The sequence below is a fragment of the Myxine glutinosa genome, chromosome 9 (genome assembly GCF_964187855.1).
Source record: "Myxine glutinosa chromosome 9, kmMyxGlut1.1, whole genome shotgun sequence".
NCBI lineage: Eukaryota > Metazoa > Chordata > Myxini > Myxiniformes > Myxinidae > Myxine > Myxine glutinosa.
Window position 1 is genome coordinate 30,860,201 of NC_136269.1, and position 21,807 is coordinate 30,882,007.

At 42.4% G+C, this 21,807-nt stretch overlaps 1 protein-coding gene across 3 annotated transcripts in view; it reads right to left on the minus strand.

Moving 5' to 3' along the window:
• Positions 1 to 2,909: 2,909 nt before the first annotated feature.
• The window catches only part of LOC137435497 (proto-oncogene c-Rel), a 33,458-nt gene continuing 14,560 nt past the window's right edge, over positions 2,910 to 21,807 (minus strand). For all 3 annotated transcript variants that reach the window (XM_068129333.2, XM_078784253.1, XM_068129334.2), the window contains exons 3-10: positions 20,871 to 21,019; positions 20,052 to 20,143; positions 17,408 to 17,545; positions 16,700 to 16,804; positions 13,409 to 13,624; positions 10,489 to 10,560; positions 6,994 to 7,083; positions 2,910 to 4,671 (exon numbers count right to left, since the gene is read on the minus strand). In XM_068129333.2, the coding sequence (XP_067985434.1) occupies positions 4,160 to 4,671; positions 6,994 to 7,083; positions 10,489 to 10,560; positions 13,409 to 13,624; positions 16,700 to 16,804; positions 17,408 to 17,545; positions 20,052 to 20,143; positions 20,871 to 21,019 (1,374 nt within the window). In that variant the 3' untranslated portion in view covers positions 2,910 to 4,159. The remainder of the gene's footprint in view (positions 4,672 to 6,993; positions 7,084 to 10,488; positions 10,561 to 13,408; positions 13,625 to 16,699; positions 16,805 to 17,407; positions 17,546 to 20,051; positions 20,144 to 20,870; positions 21,020 to 21,807) is intronic.

Consider the following 21,807-nt stretch of genomic DNA (forward strand, 5'->3'; position numbering starts at 1 on the left):
TAATTTTTACATTGAAATCTACCAGACTTGGTGCCATCATGGCTGGAGGAGCATCTGCTCTTAGTCTGGGGTGCTGGTGATTCAACTCCAACCCCGGCCAAGTCATAAAGACTTTAAAAATGGTACGTACTTCTTCCGCGCTATTATGCTCAGAATTGTGGGGATAGAGAACGGACAACCCCTGTAAAGTTGACATATCACTCCAGAGATTTTTTTCCCTCAAAATGCCATGCTGACTGTGGAGAGAAAAGTGATGTCTCAGGATTGTGTCACCCACACCATCTATGATCTGAGAAGTTACTTTCCACTCAAGGTCAATGTCTGTGTTATCTGGTTTCTGCATGTGTGCGTGCCTGATCTGTGTGTGACAGATCTTCCATGAGTCTCATATCCTGCAGAAAAAAGAAATCGGTTGCAGGTCTTGCACACAGTCTTTCTGCACTGAGCAGTCTCATTAACAACGGTTTTACCAACAGTCTGGTTCTACAATCTACATGCTTGCCAGTGAAGATGAAGAAGTCGTCCCTCTGCAATTTCAGTGACTGAGTCGGGGAGGTTCTGCAGAAAGCCATCAGATCCCTCCTTGTCATTAATTACTTCCTAAATCCATGAACCCATCCACGTGTGCCAGAAGCATTTCAGGACTGAACTAGGGGGAAATGGGGTGGGGGCAAAAAAAAACTTTTGATGGGCCTAACCCCAACCCTAACCTTCCACAAAAGTTTTAGGATGCCACTTGTTCCAATGCCCCCCCTCCCCCTCCTCCCGCCACTTCTGGCACCCTTGACGTCTAATCTTTAAAAGTACACCAATGATGGTCCTCGTCTCTCAAGTCTTGTCTGTGCATTCTCTTCCATAAGTCATCATCATCATCATCACGTTTGCAGGGTGAAGACCTCCCTTAACTCACTTTAGGGACATTGGCAAACTTGCCATGTTTGCCAAATGCGGATTGGTGATGGTTTGGGCAGAAATGAATTGGACACCGCTCCTTTCCTTTTCCATCTCCAAGCACTGCATGACGTCATCACCGGGCACTGAAGGGAGCTCGGCGATGACGCGCACTGAAAGGGAGTCGGTTTGATTTCTTGTTTGTTTGTCTGGGCGATATCTCAGCCATCCTTTGAGCTAGGAAGCTAAAATGTGGGAAAAAGTGCACACGTTTGGCAAAAACAGTATTTTATATTTTTCGATTAATCATTTAATTATCAATTTATTTTCTCTCATCTGGGCAATATCTATCACCTTTTGAGTTAGGACGTTGATATTTGGACATGATTTATTGATAAATAATTGATATATTAATTAATTAATAAAAAGTTATTCGATTGTAATGGTGGTGGTTTTGGTATGCAATTAGCCAATAATTTAATTATTTTACGATTATTTATTTTCATTAATTTTTTTTTCTCATCTGGGCATTATCTCAAGCACCGTTTGAGCTAGGAAGCTGATATTTGGACACACTAGTGACCAAGTTATTTGGTTTTAAAGGATATTTTTGATTTATTATTAATTGATTAATCAATTAATCAATTTTTTTTGATGAATTTTTCAAAAAATTAGCTTCAGATGAAACACTGGTGGTTTAGGTATTCAATTAGCCAATCGATTAAATTAATGATTTTAACTATGCAATTAATCAATTATTGTACACCACTCCCTCCATTGTACACCTTGTTCCAATGCCCCCCCCCCCTCCTCCTCCCACCACTTCTGGCACCCTTGACGTCTAATCTTTAAAAGTACACCAATGATGGTCCTCGTCTCTTAAGTCTTGTCTGTGCATTCTCTTCCATAAGTCATCATCATCATCACGTTTGCAGGGTGAAGACCTCCCTTAACTCACTTTAGGGACATTGGCCGTTAAAGGCGGCAAAAAGGGTTGGCGTCAGGAAGGGCATCCGGCCGTAAAACATTGCTTCAAAAAGGGGACCGAAAAACAACAACAACCACGGTTCCCGAAAAAGGCCAACCCCCGCTTTGCAGGGGAAAATGGCCTCTAAAGGTGTTTTGTTTTTTTTGTTTTTTACTCCCTCCCAAATCCGTCTATGTAAAGGTGCTCTGGCAAGGCCGCACGCTGGAGGATATATTATTTATGGAAAGGTCAGGATTCTACCTGCAGCCCTCATATCAGACAAATAAGTGTTCAACCACTCACCAAACCTGATAGTTTTTCAAATCTGAATAATTTTTCAATCAAGTGTAGTATTTTATTATGATGAAATAACTAATTGATAAAGTGATTTAATTCATACCTGCAACCCACAATTCAACCACACTCATGAACTAACCCACGACATCAAGCAACGCCTACTCAGGGCCGTCTCTCTGGACATATCTCGAGATTTTGATGGAGTCTGGCATTCCGCCTTGCTCTCCAAACTCTCTACACACATTGCTTACTGACTTCCTCTACTCTTGTAACCGTGTGGCACTCAACAGAATCCTTTCATCTCCTCTCCATGTCAATGCTGGAGTGTTCTTGGCCCAGTCCTTTTCCTGATCTCCGAGTCTCTGGAAAATCCTCTATTTGCTGATAACTCCATCCAATGCCATGACATCCCTCATCCTTTAGACAGTCTTCCCTCTCTTCAGACCGACAAAATCACAAGATGGTCAAACACTTGGACCACGTCTTTCAATCCTGACAAATCTCATACTCTATTTCCGAAAGGACTGTCTGGCAAACCTTCCTATCTACTTTCTCAACAACCCTGTCGAAGAGGTTCAGTCATTCAAACTCATGGGTCTCACCTTATCACTTCAACCCTTACAAAAGTCCATTTACAAAAAGGCCTCATCACTTAAAATCCAACTCGAAGAAAAACCAAACAAGATCTCAAGTTTGGTCGTACCAAAGTAAACCACCTCTTGGGTCACCAAATAGATTGGGCGCGTTCAGAAAATGGAGGGAAAAGATAAAAATAAATATTTATTTCCGTTTAAAAATAAAATAAAATAAAAAGATACAAATCAAACTGTCAGTGCACTGGTAATGAATGATGGGAGAAAACATCTCTTAAAACAGCAAGCCAATGGAAATCTGTTAGACAATGGAAAATGAAAGCAACAGTCCTCTCCTATTGCATATAAATAAATAAATACCCATCTTTGGTATGCTCTGACGATGACGATAGCTCTTTGTACTTCAAATCCAAAACAGGATTTGATAAGAATTTCCAAACTCTGACGCATGTGTCGGTGATTAATGGAAAAAGGGATTATTTTAAGAATTGTTGAAATCATGAAAATATTACTTGGATCTTTCCCAACTGGGAATTCTGTTACAATTTATTTTAGAGACTTTTGAGTTTCGATTGACCCGTGCATTGCAAAATTACTTCCCATTATTGGTTGGATCCTGCATATAGTTACCAAAATCTTTTAAAATAATCGATTAGAATCGAGATATTTGAAATCAATATTGGGCTGGTTGGATATCTTAGAGGTACGCACACTGGACTCTAAGCCATCTGGCCTGGGTGTGAATCCCGACCCGGCCATAAACCGTTATCCCAGTGTTTCGCAGGTGGGGCGAGGCATCGAAGTGTGCCGTCCCTCAGATGGACGTTAAACTGGACATCCCGTCTGCCGGCATTAGTTGCAAAGAGTAGGCGAATTATCACTGGCACCCTGAACAAATTCAAAATTCCTGCTTCAACCTACAGGGGGTACTGCCACCCCCCAGCAAATTATGCTTGCCACCATGATTGCATACAAAAGATGAGGAACAGTCTGAAAGTGATGGATTCTTAATGTTTCTTTTTTGTACAAATCTTAAAAGTAAAACCATTCAACTCAAGCTTAATCTTAAAAGTTTACCATTTAAACCCTTCGTCAATGATGTCATCAGCCACAAACCCAGGTATTAAGTGATTTTGTTTTTAACAGGACAGCTTTCAGACCATGTTATTCTTTCCATATGAAGTCCAAGAAATGCTTTAAGAATGAAAGCACAGTTCATCTTTCAGACTCCATCCCCTCTGAGGCACCATGTTGAAACAGGAAGCAGGATGCAATATTTCCCACAAAGTAGAATAGCCAACCCTTGTCGACCACGCACCTGTAATCTTTAGCCTTGCTGCCTTTCCTTGTAAATGTTCTAGGACATCACGTTATGGCATAGAACAGAGATAGAAAATCCCCATTGCCATTCCTAGAATGTTGTCCCATAAGCATCCACCTGCCCTTTAAATGTGGCCTCACAGGAGTTTGTCTCATGGTTGGTCACCCAGTCATCCATCCCCAACCTGCTGAAGGGAATAATGCCCTGATGGGATCCTCCTGACCCTGATGACAAAGCCGAATTCATTGCTTGGCCGTGTGTAGTTACATTGTGGGTTTGATCAATGAAGCCTTCCATCGGTGAGATATATGCTCCGTCGTATTGACAAAGAGCATCGTCAATCACAGTCAGAGCTCGGTTCAAAATGGCCTCTCCTGCTTGTGGCATTCCAGGCAAGAGCTCTCCTCCACATGGACCTTCCCAGGAAACCCCAGATGCATTGGCCGACGGTGGAATGTAATGGGGCGTTTGTGGATGTGGATGGAAGGCCATGCTTGATGACGACGTGGAAGCTTCCCAATGTTGGTAGGGTTGAATACCGTTGTACGGGCCAGCGATCGCCACTGATGCTTTGTTTGGCGATGTAGTTGTCATCTCACGTTCTGTAAAGAAAGATGATCAACAGGTGTAAATTTCCATGAGGTTGACAGATATATATTTTTTTTTTTTGTATACAGAGTCGAGGCTCGTGAAAGAGCTAACATTTATCAAACAAACAAATCAAACAAACAAGCAAGCAAACAAACAAAGTATATAAAAAGGGGAGCGGTCGACAAGATGGGGAGAGAAGGGGAGGAAGCACACAAACACAACATTTGAGAGCAGGGACATCGGGAGATGTTTTTGGAGGGAGAGGGCCTGGGGGGAGGCAGGATAGGTATCAAACGCAAGGACACCAAGGACTTCCAGGAAAGAAGTCAAAAGTCACCTCAAAAAAGTGGATTTGGGGTGAAATTAGCGGGGGTAGAAAAGATCAAGGTTTTGGATTGGGGAAGATAAGAGATGGTGGTGAACAGCCGTTTTAAAGACCTGGAGGGAGGAGTGGGATTGAAGAGAGTGAGGGAGTTTGTTCCAGAGGCGGGAGAAAAGAGGAATGAAGGAGTGAAGGTGAGCAGAAAGTCTTGATTTTGGCAGTTTAACCATAAGAGGGTTGCAGGCAGATCTTGTGCGACCTGCAGGAATATTTGGGGGACAGAGCCCAGAGAGAGCTGGGGGAGCAAGGCCGGAGAGGAGTCGGTAGAAGACGGAAAGACCACCAACCTGCCTGCGGTGATTAAGTGAAAGGCCCTCGGAGATAGCGTCATCGCGGGAGCAAAATCAACTATTAAACTTAAAAATAATTATAAAGTTGATTTCACGATTGAAAATTCGTTTAGAGAGCTATTGGGTTTCTCTTCAATTCCAATGATTCTGAACGCTTTGGTTTCAACAGCGTGAAGACGAGCTAGGTGTGAGGCAGGAGCACCAGCCCAGAGGGGAGAGCAGTACTCCATTGAGCTGCGGATGAAGCTCAAAGTTGTTTTCTTAAAAATCCTACATAACGTCAACTATTAACCGTTTTCAATGAATCATCAATTGGATCTCTATTCTGAGGTTATAGGTGGCCATGTGGTACAACGCTCTCCTGATGACCCTGCACCAAAGGTTCTTTAACTCACAACAATCACTTTTGGTGTGTACAGAGGCCATCAACTTGTGCTAAACATATTCACATTGCAGTGTTTTAACAGCTATTGGTCGCAAAATGCCAAACGGTTCTCGTAAACTTACATCAAGCTTCACACAAACTGCTTCTTGTACTAGACATGTGCTTGAGTAAACATGGTGGATGGCTTTGTTTGTGTTAAACTAACTTGTTTGTTCAGGTTTAAGAACCACCTTTTGGTGTTGTACTGTTTCTAGCAATTTCCTTGGTACCGCATCACCCTGTAGCGTAGCCAGTGTGCAATTATTTTTTTTGTATACCGTGAAGACTCTTGGAAGGGCGAGAACAGGGAACAGCTCGGGATGCAACACAAAGGGTACAGAAGAAAGAGAAGGGGGAATTGCCAACAGCAGGGCTGACAGAGACAGGCAATAAGGGATGCACTGGTAAGGTTGAGGGGTAGGGAGAATGCACGGGATGGATAAAATGGATACAGAAGCAAACCTTGGGAGGGGCGAGGTGGTAAATGGGGTAGATAAACATCATGGTTTTGGATGGGGGATGATCTGAGATTGTGGTCAACAGCTGTCTTGGATATCAACTGGTATGGCTACCCATCCTGGTCATCCCACATCGGTGCTTCTTAGTCATCTTTTGTATGCGGCACAATTTGATAGGGGCACAGTTGTGACACCGATGCAGTGCCCCTGCAGATCAGAGCAGGAATTTAGAATTTGGCCAGGGATAAGTGTGTAATATGGTTCAACGCTCATGGGTGTAGCCCGTGGTGATAGCGGTGCTGGTGATAGCCTGCATACTCTTTGCATAAGATATTTAATATTCATCAACTAATGCCGGCAGACTGGACGCCCGGCTCAATGTCTATCCAAGGGACGGCACACAGAATAATTCCCCTGACTGCGAAACATCAGGATGGCAGCTTGTAGCTGTGCCGAGATTCAAACACGTTGCCGGTTGGTCTCCACTCTACAGCCTTGGAATTCTTCATCGTCATCTCCACCTTTCATGCTCCCATGAGTTTCCAGTCTACCTGCTATATTTAAAAAATGTAAAACTTAAACTTCGCATGTACATGCTTTTAATTTTTGAATATCTTTACTTTTGCCCTTTTCAAAAATGATTTTGCTGATAATTGGTATGGCTACCAATTAGGGACAGATCACCAAATCACCAATGGGCTCAACAATAGGATCACCAATGGAACAGAAGGCAGTGAGTGTACGCCCTGTGAGTTACCCTTAGCCGATATTGCATGTACCTCTCTGCTGCAGCTTCATCTTCAGCCTCTGTTTGGCTGTCTGCGTTCCTTTGTTGGGTTCCCATCGTGATGAGTCTTTATTCTCCACGTCTGAAAAATACAGAAGGGTTGTTGGGAGAGGAGTATTTATGGCAACACTGCATGTAAAAGTGATGCATTGCTTTGCTCTTCTGTTTAAAAAGAAATAAAACACCGAGTTAAAATCCTAAAAGTGAAAATAAGAGTTGCCTTGTTTGAAAACTTATTTTTGTCATCCAAATTACATAAATATAATATTGTATACACTTTGGCTTGTTTTTCACACATCAAATATCAACCAATGTTGTATGTAATCACACATTAACATTTCAATACAATCAATGGTCGAGTTATCCCATATCAATGCCACAACTATGACTAGGACGATTCAGCGCGATAAGGGATAAACATACCAAGGAATTATTTCATTTATTGGCTTCAAATGTCGCACAGTGGAGTGTTAAAACTGCAACATTAACCACGACATGAAATACAACATCCTCCACTCCAATTGCTTCATCTGATCGTGTGCTTGTGAATGTCCACATCTATCTGGCTATTCTCAGTGAGATGCCTCAACACTGGCGAGTGTGGCAATTCACTCAGGTGGACTGCCAGGGATTGCAAGCATCCATTTCAGGACTGGTCTCCCATATATCTACTGCACCTGATGTTCACTCAGCCTGGGAATTTTTCCATAGAAATCCTTAAACCTCATGCACAGATTCATCTCATCTAGTCTTCAATTATCCTACCCTTATTCCCACCCATGGTACACTGAATCATGTTGTGAGGCAATTGCTCCGAAACAACTTGCCTTCTCTCCCTGGAAGGCAAACACGACCAAAGGGAATCTCAGTGCATTCCAAAATGTCCGCAACAAGTGTTGTCCACTCTCAGAAGAGCCAGAAAACAACATCCGTCCAACTTCAAGAATGAACTTTCAAACTTGTCTCCCTCATCTAAAACATGGTGGCGTTTTGTTAATTCTGTCTCTGGAGTATGCTCCCCTTCCACCCCTTCCCTCACTTAAAATCGCATCACAGCCAATTGCGATTGTGAAAAGGCCGAATGCCTCAATTCCGTGTTTACTTCTGAATCTTGTGTCTCCAACCCCTCACTCTAGGTACCAATCTCTTCACAGTCATACCCAACTGCTCATATACTCAGTGTCATTTGCACCTGAGAAGGTGGAGAAAGTTCTTTCAACTTTCGACTGATTCTGCTACTGGACTAGCGTGTTCGAAAAACCTGCTCTGCTGCTCTTGCACATCCTCTCTTCCCTTTTCACCCTGTCATTTGCCCTAGGTAATCTTCCATCTCCTTGGAAACCAGCAGTTGATATGAAACCTTTTCTCCAACACCTCATCTCAGATCACCAATTTGGTTTCAGACCAGGTCACTCCACCTTGGACGTGCTGCTTCCACTCACCCAACAATGGATGGAGGCCCTCGACATCAGACATGAGTTCAGAACCATCTCTCTGGACACTACATGAGCATCCCAAACATTTTCTTTTCCAATGGTAGTTGTCGGAAATACCTTAATCGCAGGAATAAATGCCAATAAAGGTTTTCAAAATTGTCAGATCTGTGCTTGTTTGTGATTATTGCTTCTTGCTATATTTGCATCGTGTTTAATCCCCAGCACGGTAAGAAACATCTGCGCCTGGATTCAAGGCCTCAAAAGAGTAACAATCACCGTTCCTCCGTCAACGCTGTGGTGACACAGGAATCTCAACCATCTCTATAATCCTTGCAAATCTTTCATTTTTGGGCATAATTACATTTCTGTTTTTACTAAACTACTTTCCATACATCTTTTCTTTTCACTTTAAAAAAAAAAAATACTAGAAAATTTGCACAATGTTAGTCAAGACTAATTGCACGTGTGATATATTCACCTTACTGATCATCTATTGTATTTGCTACTAACAGGGTTTTTTGGTTCACGAGTTATCAAGTCACCACTATATTCGTCATGGGTGTGCGTCTGTCTATCTGTCTGTCTGTCTGTCTGCAGCATAACTACCCGATGATATCATCCGACCTTGATGAAACTTGGGTGGGAGGTTGATATCATGATCTAGTTGTGTCCTGCCTAGAGTGGGCGTATTGCGCCCATTGTGGGCGGAGCCACGCCCGAAAAAGATGTCTTTTTAGGGGGTAATCTATTTCAAGCTACATCTTCTCCGAGGGAGTTGGTGGAATCTGACAGGGGTTTCGATATTTGGTTAGGCCAATGTCATGTGTCTAGCCCCACGGAGCTCGATTTTTCATTTTCGCCCCAAGGTCAAGGTCACAAGGTCACGAAATTTAGAAAAGTCGATTTTTGATGGTTTTATTACATTGTTCGCTTCCTGATAGGGTGAAATGTCGTACATGATCTTATATTATCACATACATCATGAAATACAAGTTTTCCAACAAATTTCAGAATCTTCGACCTTTGACCTTTGAAGGTCACAAAGGTCAAATTTTCAAAGTTGTCGGAATCGAACCGAATTTTCGGTATTGTGTAGCTAACTAACCTCCTAACATTGCTCATTGAGCATTGTCATTGAATACCGCTTGCTTCTGAACCATCGTCATCTCCTGACTTGTTTTTTATTTTTGAAATAACTAAAAATCAAATTCAACGAAATTCAACACAAGATGAAGCTATTAGGCTTATCAAGCCTGTGCAATGGTTGCCAACTTATGGTCGTTTGTCCGTGCTGCAAAGTTAAGCAAACAAGCAGCACGGACCATCTTTTAAGTCTTTGGTAGGACTCTGCCGGGGTTTGAACATCAGACCTCCGAGACTCAGCAAACACTCGAACCATTATGCCACTGAGTCTCATTAGTCTAGCTAAACTCAAAGACTTAACTATCTATACGAGATGAGAATGAAAAAAAGAAAGAAGTAAACATCAGGGAAACAAAACAAAAAAAACCACTCGCATAGCAACAAACAAACAAACAATTCATTCATTCATTCTACTCTAAAAACAAAAATCAAGGAAGCGATTTCTCATGATGGCTCTTCTTACACATTTACATTATTTGAGTGCATGACAATGTGTGTTTTTCTTTCATATGCAGCACATGGCTACAGGTAGCATCATCTACTGGGGGTGTAGCTGTGCGACTGATGCAGTGCCCTATTGGTTGGAGCAGCAATTTGCAATTTGGTCAGTGAGCCGGCGATAGCTCGCCTACTCTTCGCGAAGGACACCGTGGGATATTTAACGTCCACCAACGAATGCTGGCATACGGGACACGCCGCCAGACACTATACATCCATCCCAAGAACGGCACACACTGTGACTGATGCCTCGCATGGCTTGCGAAACACCAGGATGACAGTTTATAGCTGGGCCAAAGTTGGAACCCATGCTGGACGGCTCAAGTGCGAGTGTGCATACTTTTCTAAGCTATCCTGCCAGCTCATACAAAGTGTGTGATGAATGATGATGCAATCCTGCTATTTCCTACCTTTGTGATAAGGACTTTTCATCAGATTGTATAATGGTTTCTTCCTTCGCTTGATAGCTAATTGGTGAGGATCTGCGGGGAAAGGGCAGGAGCATAAACATACGCTGCATCACACATCGGCAGACTATTAAAAACGATGTATATGTTTATCAAGTAGGGCCCACATGTGATGAAGGATCATTTCACAAAGTGTTGTGTCATTTATGCAGAACTCTATCCATGCTTCCAATATCAGGTTTGTAAATTTTTGGTGAGAGGTGAAGTAAATAACCTGAGTATAATTCTATATAAAAGAAAACTTGGACATGGTAAAAGGCTAAAAAAAAATAAAAACCACCTTTAGAGGCCATTTTCCCCGCAAAGCGGGGGTTGGCCTTTTTCGGGAACCGTGGTTGTTGTTGTTTTTCGGTCCCCTTTTTGAAGCAATGTTTTACGGCCGGATGCCCTTCCTGACGCCAACCCTTTTTGCCGCCTTTAACGACAAACAGGGAATTACCAGTGAACTGGTACTCAATTAGCCGACCTCGGAAGGATGACAGGCTGAGTCAACCCCCCTGGCGTTAATTCAGCGATCGACCGGGATTCGAACCCAGGATCCTAGGATCCTAAGCCGGCACCCTAGCCGCTAGCCCAACACCAGGGTTATTGGTAAAACAATATACAAACATGGTAAATACAAACAACAATATCCAAACAACAACATGAAACAACAACAACATGGTAATACAAACAACAACACATGGTAAAAGGCTAATTGGTCCAAACTCCCTGCATCATGCACCCATTTTATCAATTTAACATAATCCTTAGATTAGAGCTCTAGACACAGACAGCATCATTGCATTTTTATTTAGAGTTGGGTCCGTCAAACCAGGAAAGGAAATCAGTGAGTCGGGAACCTCGAAGGAAAGCACAAGGTGCAGCGAATTGAAAACCCAGATCAATGAGGTTAGAGTTTAGCCCTCTGAGGTTGGAAGACTGCACAGAAAAGTTTGGCTGATGGTAGACAGGAGAAGAAGGGAGGAGATACGGAAGATGGAAAAGTGGACAGCAAAACAGTAACCAGGTAGGTGGGAAGAAAGGTAGGGTGGGGGCAATGGAAGGGCAGGTGAAAGTTGGGGTTATAGGTGGATGGAGGATTACACCTCAGACAAAAACTTGTAATTACTTGTTTTAATCCTCAAGTTCACAGAGAGCCAATAAATAGGCTTAAGTTTAGTACTGTAGCACTTCCACTGGAATGTGAACTTTGCACAATAAACTTAGACGGTAAGTCAAATGTTGGTGATCAAGTGTTAATTAATATTTGTACAAACGCCCCCAAGGCAAATATTGGCTAATCAGAGGGCCAGCCACCATATCTTGGTGTAGCCTAAGCAACATGAAACAATAATAAAGAGAACATCCCAGCCATCCCTGATTAATCGGCAATCAAATCTGGCCATTCATTTTCATGAGAATACTAGGTAAAGATGGTGTTCAGCTTATGAACTACACTACATGGCCAAAACTATGCGGACACCCCTTCTAATTAGTGAATTCAGCTGTTTCAGCCACACGCATTGCTGACAGGTATATATAATCAAGCACACAGCCATGCAAGCTCCATAGACAAACATTGGCAGTAGAATGGGCTGAACTGAAGAGCTCAGTGACTCAATGTAGCACCGTCATGGGATGCCACCTTTCCAACAAGTCCGTTTGTCAAATTTCTGCCCTCTTAGCACTGCCCCAGTCAACTGTAAGTGCTGTTATTGTGAAGTGGAAATGTCTAGAAGCAACAACAGCTCAGCCACGAAGTGGTAGGCCACACAAGCTCACAGCACGGGACAGCCGAGCACATAAAAATCGTCTGTCCTCTGTTGCAACACACACTACCGAGTTCCAACCTGCCTCTGGAAGCAACGTCAGCACAACAACTGTTCGTCGGGAGCTTCATGAAATGGGTTTCCATGGCCAAGCAGCCGCACACAAGCCTAAGATCACCATGCGCAATGCCAAGCGTCGGCTGGAGTGGTGTAAAGCTCACCGCCATTGGACTCTGGAGCAGTGGAAACGGGTTGTCTGGAGCGATGAATCATGCTTCACCATCTGGCATTCCGACGGACAAATCTGGGTTTGGTGGATGCCAGGAGAACGCTACCTGCCCAAATGCATAGTGCCAACTGTAAAGTTTGGTGGAGGCGGAATAATGGTCTGGGGCTGTTTTTCATGGTTCAGGCTTGGCCCCTTAGTTCCAATGAAGGGAAATCTTAATGCGACAGCATACCATGACATTCTCGACGATCGTTTGCTTCCAACTTTGTGCCAACAGTTTGGGGAAGGCCCTTTCCTGTTTCAGCATGACAGTGCCCCCGTGCACAAAGCGAAGTCCATACGGAAATGGTTTGTCGAGATCTGTGTGGAAGACTTGACTGGCCTGCACAGAGCCCTGAGCTCAACCCTATCAGACACCTTTGGGATTAATTGGAACACCGACTACAAGCCAGGCTTAATCGCCCAACATCAGTGCCCGACCTCACTAATGCTCTTGTGGCTGAATGGAAGCAAAGCCCCACAGCAATGTTCCAACATCCAGTGGAAAGCCTTCCCAAAAGAGTGGAGGCTGTTATAGCAAAGGGAGACCAACTCCATATTAATGCCCATGATTTTGGAATGAGATGTTCGACGAGCACATACGGGTATGTTCAGGTGTCCACATACTTTTGGCCATGTAGTGTATTCATCTTAATGACGGCTTCCTGTACAACAGCAGCAAAGTATTAGAGGAATCTCAGTTTATATATATTTTGGAGGGAAACGTTACATTGAACATCTTTGTTGCATGCAACATAGTTGTTGGGTTAACTTGTTCAGACACAGCAGTCACAAAAAATGCAAACATACATGCAAATCCGTGCAATTTGCCGTCCAAACTCACCGGAATACAAAGGGGTGTAGAAGAAGCTAACAGCTTCACTGACTTCCCCATCGGATGGGCGGCGAAGCCGCATGTAAACATGCACGGGAGCAGTGATATCTCTCCGATGGAATGGCGGTGTGCGTAATACAATCGCCACCTGGCGGTGCACATCTGTTTGCGAAAGGTCGGCGAGCTCTGTCCATGAGCCGTGTGAAAACACCACCTCAATGTCCTCTAAGGGATGAACAACAAGCACACAGTGAGATTTGCTTTGTAATACATTTCCCCTTCCAGTCAAAATGAATATTCTTGTTCCAAACACTCAGCAATTGTAAGATACATACAATAGGACAAATTGCTTTAGGTATCCAAAGCTACAGAATATTGCCACCATTTTAGCTCAGCTGAGTGGTAAAGACTCAAGTGATGTATTGTGACAGTGTGTGTGGCTAGTAACTAAAACTAAGGGGCTTAACTTGTTACCAATGCAAAGATCGGCCTGAAACCGGAAACACCCTGAAACTTGTCATAATAAAGCCATGTACCAAGTTTCAGTTGAATATGTTAAAGGGTATGGAAAAAAGGTTGGAAACCCACAGGTGGGATGGATGGACGGACGGACGGATAGAAAAACTTATCGTCCACTCCGGTGAAACCAGTAGGGGACTAATAAGGAAGCACATCCAGAAGGCAATCATGAGGAAAGATGGAATAAAAAAAAACTTTCCTCTTCAACAAATTTTAGCCATTCGTCCACACTGATGTATTTATATTGATAACTGGAGGATTTTACAATCTCCCAAAGGATCGTTTTGGCAAAGACTCACCATATTGCTCTTGTTTTTTTTTTATAGGCTTTAGCATGTGTCCCAAATGCAAGGATTGCATTCACATCATCCAAAATAGGTCATGGGGAACGGAAGCCATGGGAACCAACAATTGTTATCCCAGGAACTTGTTCATTATCATTCAATGACAGCTTGATAACCTGTAGCTGTGAAACCATGTTGAGATTACAGAAAATTGAGAAACAGCAGATTGTGGCACATAAATAAATAGGCAAATAAATAGGTAAACAAGAAATATGTCGTGCATAGCACGATACTTGTGAAATCCCTAAAATAAGTTGTTGGCCTATGACAACCTCAAAAATAAATGGTGGCTGAATTCAGTGACCTAGTATGCAAAGCCTCTTCAAATTAAGTCAATCGGATGAAAATTGTGGATTTTAGACAGTTGGCCTAAGTTGACCTTTTGGCCTATGTTGACCTCAAAAATAGTTGGTGGTTGAATTCAGTGACAATATATGCAAATCCTCTTAAAATTTCAAGTCAATTGGATGAAAATTGAGGATTTTAGAAATTTGACAAAGTTGGTAACCTTTGGCCTATGTTGACCTATTGACCCCCAAAACAATAGGCTTCTTGCTTATGACCAACTCTACCATTCGGTGAAGTTTTGTGAAGATCGGTTGAAAATAGTGACCTGTAGGCGACTGGCACACACAGACAGAATAACGCACAAGACCAACCAATATACTTGAAAAATCTTCAATTTCGCAAGTAACAAGAAGATGTCATACAGAGCACGATACTTGCAAAATGCACCCCTCCCCAAAATAAAAAGCTGCCATGGATACATCAAATTGCCCATTTCCTCAAGATTACAATTGATGATCTTAATCAAAGCTTGGGTCAATCGGATTAAAATTGATGATTTTTCAGATGAAAATGGATGATTTAGAAGTTTGACCTTGAATTGACCTTTTGACCTCAAAAATAGTTGGTTTCCTAATTCATTGATTACCTATGCAGTTAATCTTTAATTTTCAGGTTAATCGGATGAAAATTGATGATCGTTCACATGAAAATTGATGATTTTAGAAATTTGACCTCAAGATTACCTTTGACATTTGACCCCATCCTTCTCCTGCAATTGCTCTTTCTGGTCTTAAATGCATTTGTTTGCCGTTGTCCCACTGTTTCGCCTTGTGCCCTATTCAGTCTGGTGACCTGGTACCCCTCTGATGCTCTCCTCTTCCATGAGCCTAAATACCAGAATTAAATAATAAAAATAATAACGTTATTGGGGAAATAACAGGTTTTGCTCACTTGCACCAACTCCACCTACTACTAATACATCTCTCAAGTGACACTTATATTTATACCTGTAAGTCACATTTAGGGCAATCAATGTGGTTTTGGCTGTGTATTTATTAATCATCCCATGAACCATGCTATGACATATAATAGCACGAAATAGCAGTCTGAAAGGTGACTGTGGTCCTGCACAGAAATGAACTAATGAGGCTCATTTAAAGTTTTATGATAATTAATAAAATCTTTTCCTTTTTTTTCATGGAATTATTTGTTTAAGGAGATCTGGGGCAGCACTACAAATGCCCATTAGAAATTTCCCTCAGAGCACTGAGTGTAGACTGGCACCACAAAAGACCAGGCCAGGAGGGGCATGAAGATTGCTTTCCCCTCCTTGCTGAAGGTCAATAGTGAGCCAGCTCGGTGTTTATTGACCAATTTGAAAAGCACAATCTCTCCACAACAATTCTGATCAATAAAGCAACAATAAAGGTATATGAGATACAACACACCACACCTCTGTTTATGCTAAACAACTCTCTAAAGAATGTTTTTGGGAAGGACTTAATTTGTGGACACAATTGGAAATATAATTAATGCTAAGCTGAGAACATCTTGGTGCTTTGCAGGCTGAAAAGGTACTTGTATAATAAGATTCTGATAATCTGGAAGGTTTGGGTACTAGCAGGTTGTGCACAAAAAAAAAAATGGAAATACCTGGGCAAATGAGGGATACCAAGCAACGGCTTCCACACAAGTGTGACCCATGTGTTAATTAAACAAATAACAACATCCCAGCATGCTTAAGGTCATGTATAAAAATGCTGCACAGGCCTGGTTGCCTATAATTATGGCTAGCATGGCTGCAAGAGGAAACCCCAATGCCCCCATCAACTGAGCACTTTTTCTACCTCCATGAAACAGGTGAGTCGATTGACTTTCTCATGGAAGAATGGTGCCGCATCCCTCCTGCACAATTTCAGAGGCTGGTGAACTCTAAGCCATGGAGTATACAGGCCACACGTAGGTTTCTAATACCTTATGTGAGTTTACATTGGTGTTTACAATTGTTTGAACACTACCTGTAGCTCCTCAAAGAGCCTCGACATTGTAAAATTTAGAATGTTTGTGTCTCAAAATCGTCTTTACATTTAAAAAATGACATCAAATATTGCAGTAAATGGTAAAAATAAGTATTTTTTTTCCAACTCACCTTTCTGCACTTTGTCACACAAAATAAAGCATTCGTCTCCTCCTGCAACGCTGCCATGGTTAATGTTTAGGCGACTGATCCTTAACGCTGACGTGCTTGTTCCTTCTGAAAAGACAAGAACAAAGAGAAACACGGAAAATAAATATCCACGTTGACGTTTGGAGCAAAAGGAGTTCTGTATTTGCAAAAATTATCAGCTTTCCTCATTTCCTAAATTCACAGCTTTTGTTGTGCAGGAGTCTTGGAATTGGGGTGCGATGCAGGCATAAGGTCCAAATAGCCACATAGCCATGAAGTCCAGCAGAAATGTTTTCGGTTTGAATGATGTTAAATAATGTTTTGGCCGAATTTACCACAACTTTACAACGAATCAAGGATTACATGTTAGATTACATGTTACATCAAGGAGCCTTCATGAAATTCACGTTAGACAATAGGGGAAGTGCCATTTACTTATAAAATTGTGTGAGGTGCCCCAGTAGGCAAAGGAGGGGTAACATGCCTCCTCTATGTGTGCTCTTTCTGTTCAGTATAATTAAGATTTTAAATTTTAAATTGCCAGCTTATACCACCAGTGGGGAAGAAGGAAGAAGGGGGGGGGGGGGGGGGGAGGGCGTGCCCCAATTCCCATATTACTCGGTCTGTGCTTGAACGGCTTGGAGCAAGTGGTGCAAATGAACGTGCACCAAACATATTTCAGGTACTTACTCTTGTCAAATATGGGCTTGGAGAGAACAGGTGGTAGGGCACGCAGCACATTGCCATCGTCATCCAGGAGGTGAGCTTGCCAGCAGATGCGTACTGCGTTCATGTGCAGGTACTCAAGTTTTAGTGCCCTTTCACCAACTACAAAATATGCAACAGGGTGGGGATAATAAAACCAAAATGGGGGATGTGTATGAGAGGAGGTAGCAGACAAGTGGCCCGTTGCTCAATGTGATACACAACCACTTATGGCTCTCCTTGAGGGACATCATACAAAAAAAGGACTTTTGACAAGGAATTATTGCTTGTTGAACATGATTGAACAAAAGGATGCCACTAATGAATAGCATTTATGGAGGCAATATAAACAGAGTTGCTTTAGTATAAATTTTCAATATCTAAGGTCCTTGCAGGTAATTAAGGCCCACCTAAGACAAAATCCTTTCTAATCAGAAAAACATTTCTTTTTTTTCGAACTATGGTGATCTTTACACTCAAATTACGTCTTGTTGCAGACTTTATAGAAATAGGAGTGTTACCATTATCAAAAACTTGTGTGCAAACGTGTGGATAGGACACCAACAAGCCAGTTTGAGATGGTCAAATGTATCCATAGTGCTCATGTTATCCGCTGACAACAGGAAATTGAATTTTCCATTTGGCCAACTCTCAATGATTCAATCTACCTGCAGCATCTATCAAACTAAAATACGCAATTTGGTGTGTCTGTCTGACAGCGATACATTCGGTCGTGACTTATCTAATCTCAAGCAAATTCGACAGGGGGGGGAAGAGGGCTCACATGGTGGAGGTTGTAACATCCTCATTCCCTCTGTCCCCCCTCCTGTCAAGGTGTACAAATAGCTTATAGTGGCATTCACAAGGCAAACATAGGAATTAAAATTGATTATAACCACAAACTACATCTGGTGAATTCTGTCCAACGTACGATTACGTTTTTTTAACAGCTGCTACTGTTTAACATAATGGAGGAAGCACAACGTCCGGCATTCAATGCTAAGAGCGTCAACACGAGTCGTCTCAACTTGCAAGGCTTCTAGGTAAGCCACAACTATCTTGAGCTAATAAAGGTGTTTAAATGAATCTTTATGCATGAATGACGTATCCAAATTGCCTGTCCAAGTTTTTCTACCATCAGATGATGTGCGGACTATATATGGATTTTTATATCTCATATATTTAACGCCAGGGGGGTTGACTCAGCCTGTCATCCTTCCGAGGTCGGCAAATTGAGTACCAGTTCACTGGTAATTCCCTGTTTGTCGTAAAAGGCGACAAAAAGGGTTGGTGGCAGGAAAGGCATCCGGCCGTAAAACATTGCTTCAAAAAGGGGACCAACAAAAAAAAACAAAAAAAAAAACAACAACCACGGTGCCCGAAAAAGGCCAACCCCCGCTTTGCGGGGAAAAATGGCCTCTAAGGGTGGTTATTATAATATATATATTTTTATATATTGGGCCCCAATATGTGATTTCTTCTGGCCATGGCTTCAAGTGTGATGCGCGATATTGCCCGCGACATTTATGGCCCAATTGTGACCTTTATTCGATGTATAACCCCATTCCGAACAGTCCCGTCCCTAGCGTTGGTCAATACCCGCCTAAAGGATATTTGAAGATTGGATGTATACGTGTATATTTACATATGGGCGGTGTATAGGCTAAGTGTCGCTGTTCCACACAACTACTGGAAGTAAAATTTATTATAACTACAAATTAATAAATTCCGTCCAATGATAATGGCATAATATTAACGTTATTACAAATTAATAATAGTAATGGCACAAACAATAATAATACGAGTAGTAATCATAAGGATAATAACATGGCCGAATCGAAAGTACCATAGGCTAAGCGAGTGTGAAAATGTATAATTAAGGAGAAAAGGCATTCAAATACTAATGTAACAACTATGTAACAACTATGCACATGTACATGACCCTCCTCCCCCTGGTCACTATAATAGGGAGTGGCTGCTTCTAGTCTTCTAACTTGTGCATTTGTATGAGTATTCCCTTCTGGTTCTTATTTCTCACTGGGTCCGATTACGCTACTAGAGAGGATACGAGTGAGGGGAAAGTAGAGGAAATGGAGAGAAGTGTACATCACATTAAGAGTATGATCTGCTGAAGTTGTTCCCCTCTGAGCACATACACCAAAATTATTATTTACTTTGTTCTGCAAAAAAATTAAATTAAAGGAAATATGAAGTATGGGGTCAGAGTGGGCTGATGGTTATCTCGTGGGTTTGAAAGTTAGAGGGTGAGATTTGGGGGAACCCCAACTAGGAGACACCCGATCCAAAATAAAAACATCCAAGACTAAGCGATCCTGTGGACCATCGAGTAGAAGGGCTCTGTTGGGTTTCAGAGCAATCGGGTGGTAAATAAGGAACGAGTAGGGATCCAAAGGTTTGGGAGCAACCCTCCCCTAGGAGGCCCCATGATCTGAAATGGGAAAAAATCGAAGCTGGAGCAATTGTGCGTACTACTGTCTTGTATTCATCTGTCAAGTTTCAGAACAATCCACCGGTGATAATGGAGGATTAGCAACGATAGAAAAAAGTTAACAGACGGACAGTCCGTTCAATAATCATTTTACAGAAGTATTAGGATGAGCATATTTACCGTTATAAGGGTCAATACGTCGAATAAGCCGTCGCTTGATAGCATCAAAGACATCTTTCCTCTTCGCACACTGTATGCCCAAGTTTTGAAATCTGGAGGAGGAGAGAGTGAGCAATGTAGACAATTAAAAGACAACACAGGCATGCAGCATTGTTCCATCACAACAAATCTGTTCTATTGTTTATAATCATTTTGAAACAGACAACCCTATGGAAAGACCAGCTTTTTCATAAATAATAAGCCATTCTCTATCATTATCCAATCCAAATACGATTAGTACTATTCCCTTAACGAAGAGGAGTACATATCTGCTGCTAAAGCAGTTTTCTGGGAATAGAGTGCAATAGGTTGTTTGCCTTTGGCTTCCCAGTGGAGGCCCATAGCAGAAATTTTGGTACAGTACCAGCAGACATCGGCCTGCATTTTTGAAGAGCATCATGGAAACATTAACCATCCAAAGGTCAGTGGAAGCAGATGGGACGGCCAGCTTAATGCTGTTTCCACAAGGATTGCAACAAGCTGCCCACATTTTGAAGTTAACCCATCTCAAATCTACATTTAGCTAATACATCCCCAAATTTTGAAGTTAACCCATCTCAAATCTACATTTAGCTAATACATCCCCAAATGTTGAAGTTAACCCATCTCAAATCTACATTTAGGTCATACATCCCCAAGTTAACCTCATTTATACTAGCTTTAACCGTGATGTGGAAGCCTATCTGCCCTTTTCTTTTATATCTTCCGAAGACTTTCGGTCTAGCTCTTCATTTTTCTCCCACACACTGCAAACAGACAGTAGCCTAGCTGAGTGCTTACTGAACGTAGAGATTTGGAGGCTCGAGTTCCATGGTGCACACACCATCCTCACAGTGCTTGCCCACGAGAGAGTGAGGGTGCGGTCGAAATGGAGGTTCGTGGGTCAAGAGAGAGACGACCAGACGCACCCGCCCCGAGTAATTCAAAACCTAGAGTGTTGGAGACAGGATGATAGATGGACATTAAAGAGTTAAAATTGACCTGTTTAAGATGACACATTACGAGTGTGATGGAGCTAGTACTTGGAGCTACATCATTTTGATAAGCCAAGACATGAAAACACAGACACAGGAGGAGTCCATTTGGCCGATCATGGACTGTGCTTACTTGCCACATCATAGTGAACCAGGCTCTACATTCCCATTCAATGCACTTTTTTCGTATGCAGCACATGGTTAAAGGAAGCATACTTTTGCTGGGGGCTCAGTTGTGCCACTGAAGCAGTGCAGTGCCCCCTGTAGGTTACCCCAGAAATTTGGAATTTGGCCAGGATGCCGGCGATAACTCGCTTAGAGGACGATGTGTCGAACAAAATATGCAACGACCCCTGCTGGAACTGCACAAAAATGGCAACTTGTAGTTTCACTCATCTGAAGCACATAAAGTGCATTGGTTAATCAATGCAAGGGAGTGCGGCCTAAAGCAGCTGATGCATTGGCTCTGTAGGGGTTAGGGCAGGATGCTGGTGATAACTCTGCTACTTTCATGTCTCGATTATCCCTCAATGGGAACCACCCAGACCACATCATCCATTTTTCCAGAATCCTACACCTGGTTACCCTCCCCAATTCTAAATGGAATGCTCAACACTTCCTTAATCTCTGTAGTCTCGTTTGTGCAACCAACTCCCTGTGACTGCAATCTCGTGCCTCACCCTCCAGTCCTTCAAGAGTACTGCTCGTCGTTACCTCATGGTTTCTGCCATACTCACCCCTGA